At 41.0% G+C, this 12,500-nt stretch overlaps 1 protein-coding gene across 1 annotated transcript in view; it reads left to right on the top strand.

Annotated features, from left to right (window-relative positions):
- LOC140545938 (PC3-like endoprotease variant B) overlaps positions 1-12,500 on the top strand; it is an 83,762-nt gene that overhangs the window by 48,239 nt on the left and 23,023 nt on the right. The window contains exons 6-11 of the mRNA XM_072669011.1: positions 4,754-4,791; positions 6,757-6,836; positions 7,073-7,161; positions 7,235-7,407; positions 7,735-7,950; positions 11,765-11,868. Of these exons, the coding sequence (XP_072525112.1) occupies positions 4,754-4,791; positions 6,757-6,836; positions 7,073-7,161; positions 7,235-7,407; positions 7,735-7,950; positions 11,765-11,868 (700 nt within the window). The remainder of the gene's footprint in view (positions 1-4,753; positions 4,792-6,756; positions 6,837-7,072; positions 7,162-7,234; positions 7,408-7,734; positions 7,951-11,764; positions 11,869-12,500) is intronic.

Below are 12,500 nucleotides of genomic sequence, written 5' to 3'. Positions count from 1 at the left end.
TATGTTTTCACCACTATAAATAAATCACGTAATTTGTGAAATAATTATTCAGCATCGTCCCGTTTCCATACTGCAACTACAGTCCACTCTTTTGTTTAGTCAAAATCTACCCAGTAACTTGTGTCTCCTCACCGGGTTCGGTGAGGCATTATCACAGTATGTGTGTGCATTCAGTGGTGGTTCCCTTCTTAGGGTCTTTCCTGTGGTTTAGCATCACACACACATACACGCTGGTGCTCTGTGTCTCTGTTGACAGGGTGAATTGTGCAGAGAGCTTTTAAAGGTAATTAGCAGATTGAGCTGCGGCTTTTCTTCTGTTCATGCTAATCATTAGCGACTCCTTTAAAAGGGACCGTCTGATACGGTCATCTCACACACACACACACGTACACACATACACAAGAACTGCGCCACTTGGAGTATATGTGCAGTTGCTCAACTGAAAGTAATACACTTGCTTACTATTGCTTGTTACTGCCTATTCTGCCTGAATATGTTTACTTTATTTCTAACAAGTGTTTTTGTTTATCATTAAATTCATACTGAAAAACACCTATACTGAAGCAGTTAGCTATCTAATCTTCCCACAGTGTAAAAACAAAATCCTGTTAATAGACAGGGCAGTAATGCACTGTATTCCTTAAAGAGATACTTTAATTGAATTTCATGAAATTTCTTTATATTTTTATACAAAAAATTTGATGTATTACTATTGTGATTTTAAAAGTGTTCACTACATGGACTGCATAAAATGCCCTATTTAAGCACTTTTGTGAGGTCGCAAAAATATTAATTTACATAAATCCACCTACTCAGACTGTGAATAGATGGTAATTAGTAGCTTGTAGTATTTACACCCCACACCACAGGATAATCTTGGATATACACACACCCCATATCTGAATTATATACACTGTGCATCACAGACTAATATGGATTATACACATCATACCACATGATCATTTGTATTATACAGGATAATATGGGTTATACATCGCACACCGCAGGATAATCTGAACTATACACCTCAAATCACATGATAATCTGGAATATACACACCCCACACCACAGGTTAATCCAGATTAGATTTCTCACACCACAGAATAATCTGTATTATATACACCCTGCACCATAGAACAGTCTGACTTTATGATTATACATCTTACGCCCCAGGATAATCTGGATTGTATACACTATGCACCACAAAGGATTATTGATTATACACTTCATACCACATGATTGGCTCTATTATATACTAGTCACACCACAGGATAATCTTACACCAGCACTACTGCATTAAACACACCTACACCACAGAATAATATATGGGTATATATAAAAACAGTCTTGCTCTTGCTCACTGAAATCAGCAGCTAATTATTGAGGTCTGAAGCTCTGGGAACCTTTGAGGTTCTGTTTGTGTGTTAATTTATTTATGTGTTTGTTTGGTGTGTTTGTTTGGTGTTTTTGCAGAGTTTCTTCTGTCCTGGTTAATTCTTTCATAATTCCCATTTCTGCAGTGTTTCTCACAACTGATCTTTTTGCTTTTGATCAAACTGATTATACTCTAAAACTGTGCCAATGATCATCAGTGACCTCATCAACCAGTCACACACTGCAATCTATTATTGATGACTGAAATACATTAATCTCTCTCTCTCTCTTACACACACACACACACACAGATTTTCAAATTGTAGTTTTCTCCCTAGTCCATACAGTAGCTAAGCTACCAAAACTGAACAAAACCCACACAGTTACTGATATTTAGCCCCACCCAGTCAGCCTATAGCAGTTTAACCCTGCCCATTCCCTCTACATATATCAATAAGGTACAGAAACAGTATATTTAATCATAAGGGATAAAGAGAAGTTGTAAGTAGTGTAAGTGAGCTCATGGGAGATATGGGATGAATGTAGGATATGTGCTTAAAAAAACAACCTTATATTGCCTTAATATTCTTAGTCACATGTAAATGTGTGATGTCACAATTATGGTCAATTCAGAATGAGCTGTTCAGCAGTTTAGTTTACAGGACTGGGATGTCTGGGCTGAGCACATTTACATTTAGTATCATTTGCTCCTACAAAAAGCAGAAGGATACAGTGTGTTGAACTTTCAGTGGTATTGGCCCTTTAAACTGAAGAACAGCGATGGTTGTGATGGTTTTATGGGGATCAGGGTCCATCTGTCGATCTGAATCAATAAGCTACAGCTTTGTGTGTGTCACACCTATTGATTAATCCATATATATCTCACACTCCCTTTTATGGGTTTGTTTACTATTTGTGTGTGAGTTCCTTACACCCTCTCCCTCGCTCTCTCTTTCTCTCTCTTTCTCACTTGCTGTTTTCTTTTTTTGTCTTTCTTTCACTTGTTTAGCAGTCTGACGCATGATTGAAGGATGAGAAATGGATAGAAGCATGTGTCTCTCTCTCTGTCTCACCCTTTCCACTGTGGGTGATGTGACCGCCACGCCGTTGCCATGGCGACGGTTGTTGGGCTCTGTATGTTGCATCAAAACAGCAAAAAGTGCGGGTGCTGAGGTCCAGAGGGTGTGAGAAAGTGTATGTGTTTGTGAACATGGATGTCTGTTTCCATTCTCGCATGATAAAGTAATGGGGGTGAGACTTGTATGCGTGTATGCACACACATACACGCACACACACATACACTGGTCTCTCAGGTCATATGGTCAAGTCAGGAATAAACACACCTGCTGCTGCAGATTCACTTTGGGTGTGTTGTCCAATCAGGATAATTTCCTCCATTGTATCTACGTAAATTCAGCCAATTGAGCTCTCCCATTGGTATTGGTAAAACATATGTAAAAAAATCATTGAAATGTACAGAGAGAGAGAGAGAGTTGAGTGAGGTTACTGTAGACTGCAGTGGACTGTAGTTACATGTGTGTGTGTGTGTGTGTGTGTGTGTGTGTGTGTGTGTGTCTGTCTTTGGTCCAGAGATGGAAACAGAGTGTCCAGGGCTGATGGCCGCTTGATCGGCACTGCAGGGCCTTACTCAGTCAACTGAATACTAATGTGCCACTTTCTGAGGCCCTCTACACACACACACACACACTGTCTTTCCTAGCATCATGAGTGAGCTGCTGGTAGTCCACTTCAGCACATTCTAATGAGGCTCTAGATAATCAAACCTTTTATTTCACCTTTTTAGTATTTTTTTCAGTATTATAAACAAAATCACACTTCTACATTTTTACTGAGGAACATCTAATGTTAAAAAGAATCCTTAATAAACAGAAAAAGGCTACAGGGATATTGTTTAGGGACCTAGATGAGAAACACAGACAGGACAAGGAAGGGGACAAAGAGAGAGAGACAGTGACCTGGATGGGGACAAAAAGAAAGTGACAGTGGTCTGGACAAGGAAAAAGAGAGAGACACAGGGACCTGGATGGGGACAAAGATGGAGAGAGAGCGAGAGAGAGAGAGAGAAAGAGAGAGATCTGGGGACCTGGAAGGGAACAGGAACAGACAGGGACTGTGATGAGGACAGAAACAGGAACAATGACAGAGACAGAAATATATGTGTGCATGTGTGTGTGTTTATTATTTGTGTGTTGATTATATTGTGCAGTGCATACAGTGATTTAGCCCCAGTTCACCATCATTACAGTGTGGGTCCAGTATCCTGCATGCACACACTCTTCACTAACACTAAAGCTTTTGTCTGTAAAGAAAATTGAAGCCAATGCTTAACGTTAATATCCAAAATAAAGGTCTAGCATTATATTAACGTTAATATTATTAAAAAACATTTTAAGAACTAATATCCATCAAATAAACATGACAAAACGTGTTCCAAGTGATTCCAAACTTTTGAATGTGAGGCTTGTCTAAATGACCAGGACTCTTAATGTGTAAAGTAGCCACAGTGCTGCGGGTTACAGTGTGGGGAGTGAGTGGTCTGATCATTAGCTGATGATGTGAAGCAGGTGTGTTAAAGCGGATAAAAAAAATCCCCCGCTGCGGTCCATCAGGATGGAGTTTGAGGAACGCTGCTCAGTCAGAATGAGAGAAGCATTGGGTGTGTTCTGAGGGGTGTGTGTGTGTGTGTGTGTGTGTGTGAGGTCGAGGCTGGTAAGAAAAGCAATCATGTGGAAGAGTCTCCTACTGGAGTGTGTGAATGAGGAAGCGAGGTGCATCAGCAGGAGAGCAGGTCATTTAGATAAGCCTGTCACACACACACTCACACACACCATACACACACATGCACATACTCAGACACACTATTTATAAAGAACATTAAAAGTTTGCATGTATATATTTCTGTGTGTGTGTGCGTGTGTGTGTGTGTTTGTATGTCCGGATGGAGCAGAAGTAGGGTGTGTTTCTATAGTAACGCCTGGCGGCTCCTAGGGTGGGACAAAGGCAGAAATCTCCAACTCGTCTCCTTTCTATCAACTCACGAGAGAAAGATAGAGAGATGCTAGACCATACTAACCGTATTAAAGTGGGTATTAGGCTAAAAAGCCTAAGTGAGTCTTTGTTGGAAACTTCATGTTCACATGATATAATGTTCACATAATCCACACATTCTTTTATAGCACTGTAATACACTACAGGGAGTGAAGGGGGCACTCTATTATTCTCTATAATGCTCATATGTTCCACACATTAATTCTGACAGACTGTAAAACACTACAGGAAGTGTAGGGGGTGCTCTGTATTGCTCTGTAATGTTAATGTGATCCTGATGTTTGACTGTAGTACTTCTCTAAATTTGTAGGTGTGGATCATTCAAACCTGGACTTGAAGAAGAATTTTGTAAGTGTTTCTTTCATTAGCTTTAGAAGTTTTAGAGTTTTGCTGCAGCTTTTTTTAAACTAATTTGTACAGATAAACATGCTATACTGGAGGTCTCAGTTTGCTCATCCATAATTCTTGTGCATAATTCACCATTTTTCCTGGAACAAAACTGTGGCTTTTCACAGCATTTCCGGTGTCAACAAAGCTTTATTTGCTGAAATTGGAACATTCTCAATTTCCAATCAAGTTTCATGCATTCGTTTCTGTGTCCCTCACGTATATCAACAAACACTCCTGTGGTAGCTGTTGTGTTGGTCAGTATGAAATGTGCTGTTGTAGAAACAGGGGGAAATCGAGGTTTCATACGCACTGTAATCTGTCCACTGCCGCACAGATCAAAGTGAACGCCACAACGGCTGTTTTTCTCTTTTTTCTTTTTTTCTCTGGAGTAAAAGCTTCGGCTGATTTAATGAAAGAAATGTCTCTCCTACTGGGGGACAGATGGAGGGACCCCAGCAGCGAGTGTGTGTGTGTGTAACGGGGGGTCTCTCTCATCTCCTGATTACATCAGACCATCACAAAGACAGGGCGTTTCATGATGGTTCTTTGGATGTGTTTTTTTCCATCATGTTTGCAACATTTGATTGAAGCAGAAGAGAAGCTGCGAATGCTCAAATCCACTGAATAATGAATAGATAGTAGTTTAGAGGTGGAGGAGACCAAGGGCGTGACTCATTTATTTTTTTATTTTTTTTTTATTTTCATTTATGAAAACAGAACCACAGCTGCTGGCACAGCTGTTACTCTTAGATTCCTCACAGATTACCCCATAGATTCCCCCACAAATAAGCTATAGATTATCTGCAGTTTACCTACAGATTCCTCACAAATGAACTATATCTTATTAAGGGATTTATCCTAAATCAACAATAGATATCTTGCAAATTACTAGAATACCCCACAGATAACCTATAGATTAACAACTCACTGGCAGATTGCTAACTAATCACTTACAGATCACCAATAGATCACTCAGATAACCTATAGATTAACAACAGATCACCGTCACATTATCAATAGAACCTTTACACATTACCATAGATTATCCCACACATATCCCATGCACGATAGATTACTAACAGATCATTCGTAGAGCCTCCATGCATCACCAATGTATCCTCTGCAGACCCCCTTCAGATCTCTGTACATAAACCATGCATCACCTATGTGGATCCCACATGGAACATCCATAGATCCACCACAGATCCACTACAGAGCCTTCATATGTCCCTATAGATCACTCATAGAATACACATAGACCCCGTTTACGCCTGGTTACTTCGGGCATCTTGAGTATCAAGATGATATCTGGATAAGGCCAGGTCACATAAAAATGTCAGTGTAAACACACCCATGACACATATAAAACAGATAAAAAAAATCCGACCACTAAATCAGTGTAGGAGGTTTTTAAGTTTTATTGAAATATATTGATTTACCCATTTTCTCCCCGATTTGGATGCCCAATTACCCAACTCATACATATATTTTCCCCCTATCACATGCACTGCTTCCGCCACATGCCTCCTCTGACACGTGCACAGGCAGCCATCACCTTTTTTTTTTCGGAACTGCTTCCAATGCAACACCTGTGCCAGCATTGCACTGGAGTGATGTGGGGATAAAGTGCCATCTACTCGCCCTGGACAGAGCAAGCCCAACTGTGCTTTCTTGGGGCCCCGGCTGCTGATGACTAGCAGCATGACCGGGATTTACATGTTATAGCTTGTGATTATTGCAGCACAGTGAGCACATATGCATTTTCAGTCCCATGCAGCGATCAGCGATTTTGCTGACTAACTTGAGATGCATTTGACCACCACCTGTAGTCTGAAATCTACTTTTGGTGCTTTTTGTACTGGAAACAGCCCTGACCTCATTGACTGTGATTGTCTGAAGTTTGCTGTTTGTTTGTGGCTGTAGGAGGCATTTGCAAGTTTTGACCTGCGAGGCGCTCACGGCCTTTCCCATGATCCCATGCCACTGAGAGACGAGGAGAACGGGTACCATTATGCCCCATCATCCAGACAGTCACACATCTCATCACATTGGCTCTGCATGTCCTAAATTGCTTCATCTGAGCATACAGGATAAATGAGCAGTGCTTTAAAACCACATATAACTAATTGAGTTTTATTCATTATTGAGTTATTTATTCATTGATTCAATATTGTTATTGAATTAATAAATTTATTTGTTTTGTTTTTGTGTGTGTGTGGATTATGTCACATTGTCCCAGCCATGGCACAAAGTGTGCAGGTGAAGTTGCCATGGAGGCTAATAACTCCTACTGTGGAGTAGGCATTGCTTTCAACGCACGCATAGGAGGTGAGTAAGATTATGGATAACTCAGTAACTGCACAGACGACGCTAATGTGTGATAGCCTGCTTGCTTGTTAAGGTATCCGTCTGTTGGACGGTTCAGTGACTGACTCCATGGAGGCCTCGGCGCTGACCTACAACAACGACTTCATCCACATCTACACATGCTGCTGGGGCCCGACGGACAATGGGGCTGAAATGGCAGGGCCAGGCACAATAACAGAGAAAGCCTTACACCTTGGAACCAGCAAGGTACATACATCCCCACACACAAACACAAATACATATTTAGTAGTCACTTCATTCGAAACCGCTCACCACACACCTACCTTCTGCTTCTACTTATTGGCCACTTTATTAGAAACACCATCCTTGTGCTTCCACTCACTGGCCACAATAGCACAAACACCTACCTTGTGTTTCCACTCACTGGCCACTTTATTAGGAACATCTACTGTGTGTTTCCATTTACTGTCCACTTTATTAGAAACCCCTACCTTCTCACTTACTGTGGAGGCTTCCACTCAACAACTACTATTATGTGTGTGTTTGTGTGGGTGTGTATGTGTGAGAGAGTAGGGCCGAGGTGGTAAGGGCAGTGTGTTTGTGTGGGCTGCTGGTAACGGAGGGCTGATGAACGATCACTGTGGAGCTGATGGCTATGTCAACAGCATCTACACCATCGCCATTGGAGCAGTCACTCATAATGGAAGCCCCGCCTCCTTCGGAGAGCCCTGCCCAGCTGTCATGGCTGTGACACTCACTGGCACCAACACCATCACTTCCCTGCCTCTGGTGAGGTTACTATGGCAACCAGCGCTTCCACAAGTTGTCCACAATTACATACACTCACCTTGCCCCTAGTTTTATTGTATTTAATAAGTAACACTTTTTCTAAATGTATAGCATTTTATCACATAATTTTTTTGCTATTATTTAGTTATATTTGATCATTTAGATTTTTCTCATTATACAGGGTCCTCCATGACGACAAAAACATTTTTCTTTTTATGCCCCTCTGCTCTACAGTTTAAAATATTAAATCCAGCCAATTACAGTTCACATTCCAGACTTTCATTTCAGGGTATTTGCAATTGCATGTTAAAATTATTACACTTTTTACACAGTCCCCTCATTTCAGGGCACCACAATGTGTCAAGTCAAATTTATTTGTATAGCACTTTTACGACTGTTGTCGTCACAAAGCAGCTTTATATAATTAGTAATTGGTAAAAGACAGAGACACAAAAGAAATAATGTAAGAAGACATGAAGGATCCAAGACCCCCAGTGAGCAAGCCAACGGCAACAGTGGCAAGGAAAAACTCCCTCAGAGCTGGAGGAAAAAACCTTGGGAGGAACCAAGACTCACAAGGTGGACCCATCCTCCTCTGGTCAGAACTATTTAAACATTAATGATAAAAGTTACCAAACCATCTATACTGTTGAACTGCTCTGATCATAATTATAATATACTAATCATGGTGTAGATAGTTAATAGTGGTAATATTAATAGTGGCAGATATTTAAGAGTCCATTTAGGTTTTAACATGGTCATTAGACAAGTAGCAGTGGCAGGAGGGTGTGCCACTGGTCTGGCATGTGTGGTGGTGGGTGGGGGGCCTGCTGGTCGGACTGATAGGTGGCAGCTGGTCTGACGCAGGTAGAGGGGACCTCAGTGGGCAATCTTACAGCAGGTTGGGCTGGGTGGCCATTTACTCTGAGAAGGTAAAGAGAGAGAGTTTGTTCTGCGAGGATTTTACGGAGAGCAGAGTCAGAGTGTGTCTGACGACTCCGGCAGGTCTGACTATAACAGCCTAATTAAAACGAGAGAGCCAGAAGGTAACACAGACACGGGTGCTCCCTGAAACACTAGCTTCCTTCTGCTCCACCTTCCACAAACCTGAGTGATCGCATGCAAGCAGTGAGACAACAGCTCCAGCATCTCAGTGTGCTACAATTCTCTGTGTCTGTGAACTCATGGACCTACAACCTTTATCTAAGAGGAAACATTAATTACCAAAAGCTAAACTAAACAGATGAGTTGTCAGCTTAGATTTAAAGATTGAGACTGTGTCTGAGTCCCGAACATTATCTGGAAGGTTATTCCAGAGTTGAGAGGCTTTATAAGAAAAGGCTCTTCCCCCTGCTGAGGTTTTCTGAATTTTGGGAACTACTAAGAAGCCAGCACCCTGAGATCTAAGTAATTCTTGATGGTTTGTAATATGTATGTATGTATAAGATCCTGCAGGTACTCATGAGTGAGGCCATGTTGGGCTTTGTATGTTAATAGAAGAATTTTGTATTCAATACGAAATTTAACTGGGAGCCAATGAAGAGCTGATAGAACTGGACTGATGGTCAAATTTTCTAGTTTTAGTAAGGACCCTGGCTGCAGTATTTTGAACTAGCTGAAGTTTATTGAGGTTCCTGCTGGAACAACCTGACAAAAGTGCATTACAGTAATCTAGCCTTGAGGTAAGCGTGTACTAGCTTTTCTGCGTCCTGTAGAGATAAGGAGTTTCTTAGTTTAGTGATGTTCCTGAGCTGCATAAAGGCTGTCCTACTAATATTGGCTATATGTTGCTCAAATTATAAATCTGAATCGAATATGACACCAAGATTTTTAGCTGCTAGACCAGGAATAATGGAAGTATCAGCCAAGTCTAACATTAAGTCTGATAGTTTATTTCTAGTGTCTTTTGGACCTAAAAGGAGAACCTCAGTTTTGTCACTGTTAAGAAGAAGGAAGTTATGTGACATCCAGAGTTTTATATCCTTTACACAGTCCTCCATTTACTTTAATATAAATTTATCGTCAGGTTTGGCTGATATATCGAGCTGTGTGTCATCTGCATAACAATGGAAATTAACGCAATGTCTGCTTATAACTGAGCCTAGTGGTAACATGTATAATGTAAATAATAGCGGCCCTAAAATTGAGCCTTGCGGAACTCCATATCTTACTTTTGTGTATTTTGAAGATAAATCTTTTATCTTTACAAACTGATAGCGTTCTGTTAGATATGATTTGAACCACGATGGGGCTGTTCCTGTGATTCCAACCATTTTCTCTAATCTTTCTAGTAATATAGTATGATCTATTGTATCAAAGGCTGTATATTGTATCAAAGGCTGCACTGAGGTCTAGTATGGCTAAACATGATTCTTGCCTTGATCAGAGGCAAGAAGGAGATCATTTGTAATCTTCACTAGGGCTGTCTCTGTGCTGTGATTGGGTCTGAAGCTGTGATTGAGTCTGAAATAAATACATACATTAAAGCAGGCATGTTTACTACTTTGTTGCACATCTCTTGTATGCAGTGACCACTTGTAGTCTGTTTCATCTGTTTCACCTGATTCATAGACATCACCAGGTGCTGAGTATCTACTCTGGTGATGCAGCCATCTTCAGCTCTTGCTTTGTCTGGGCCCCAAAAATGATAATGATAAATGATAAAATGTTATACATTTAGAACAAAAGTTTTACTTATTAAATAAATGTGACTGACAATAACTTTCTATTTGGGACTTTGAAATACACCTGTTTTGCTTTAGCAGTACTTTTGTGACCGTGATTTTGCTGTAGGACAAATTGCAGCTCAGTGAGTTTGGAGGCATTTTCTGAAAATTGAGCAAGATGTTTCTATACACATTAGATTCATTCTGCTACTGCCTTCAGCAGTTATGGCCTCAATCAACAGGTGCACCAGCACCTGTGTTAGTATAAATCATGACATCCCACCCCATTTTTTGCAGATAAGGTGGTATGTTTTGGATTGTGGACCATCTCCACACTTTGCTGAGGCCAAATGTCCAAAACATTATGGTGCCCTGAAATGAGAGGGACTGTGAAAAAAAAATGTTGCCAATTCAACATGGTAAAACTGAAATGGATATCCTTAAAATAAAGTTTGGAATGAGAACTGTAATCACGTCTGATTTGTCCAGTTTGATTTCAAACCTGTGTCTTTATCCTAAACATTATAGAGGGCATTCTATGTTTCATAATAACATTTGTCTGGTACCCTGCAATTGACTGGTGCCCTATGTATGGGGTATTCATGCCTTGTGACCAGTGATTCCAGGTAGACTCCGAACTTACTGCCACACTGACCAAGAAGAACTGGATGAGGATTAATGAATCAATGACTATTTTGTCAATACAAATGTAAATATGCCATGTTAATAAAGCAAATTGAATTGACAGAAACAGAGAGAAAAAGAAGAAGGAAGGTAAGAGAAAAAAAGAGATAGAGTCTCTCTGCCATACTGCTGTATTTAGCTTTTCCTGGGAGATTTGCTAATTAACACCTCGCCGTGTTTCAGCGCTGATCCACTGCGGCCTGCTGCAGAACCGGGACATGAGCAGCTACAGTTAAACACACGCGTGTGTGTGTGTGCAGGTGTTAATTGGGGGTGAAGAGAGGTGCGGGAGTAGGAGGAAGTTACAGGGTGAAATGGCAGCAGCTCAGAGACTGTGAAAGAACATCACACACACACTGTCTCTCACGTCCTCTGTCTGTGTTTTTGCTCTAAAGGTGCACATTTGAAGCAAGCTACTGATGTACACATGCTGTGTGTGTGTGTGTGTGTGTGTGTGTGTGTAGGTGACTGTATCTAACCTTGGTGATGGCTGTATTACACACTTTGCGGGGACATCCAGTGCAGCACCAATTGCAGCAGGAGTGCTGGCTCTAGTTCTAGAGGCAAAGTGAGTATACACACACACACACACACACACACATTGAGACCCCTGCCTATTCAGCCTATAGCAGTTTAGTCCAATCCATTTAACCTACAACAGTTTAGTCCCACCCATTCAGCATATAACAGTTTGGCCCCACCCATTCAACCTTCAGCAGTTCAGCCCAAACCATTTAACCTACAGCCGTTTAGCCCCACCTAATAATCTTGTCATAGTTTAGCCCCACCCATTTACGCTAAGTCATAGGGGATTTCCAGTGGAACAATATTTGAATGGAGGCAAAATACATGGCAGCCAATCAGAACAGACCTCATTTACATATAGCAGTCTGAGAAGCACTAAGCACCTCATTTACTGTCTCTCGACTGTAGAAATGATGACAGAATGAGGGATTACCGGCAATTTTAAGGGATAAAAATTCTATAAGGTAATTTGTACTAAAAACAATAATTCTTGGTTTTGAAAGATCCTCCACCCACTCACACACACTCTGCATCGTGAGTTCCCATTACAATTTGGAAACCGTGATCTGCCCTCTCTGCTCCGATGCTCGTTTGCATACTAAAGAGGACACCTGTAGAATATGCTAATGAGCAAAAGAATTAGAATAACGTTTTGTTTGGCAGTGTGGCGCTGCT

Source organism: Salminus brasiliensis, chromosome 23 (genome assembly GCF_030463535.1).
Source record: "Salminus brasiliensis chromosome 23, fSalBra1.hap2, whole genome shotgun sequence".
In the NCBI taxonomy this organism is placed as follows: Eukaryota; Metazoa; Chordata; class Actinopteri; order Characiformes; family Bryconidae; genus Salminus; species Salminus brasiliensis.
Note: the sequence above shows the minus strand (reverse complement) of the source record. Positions and strands in the feature narration are given on the sequence as shown.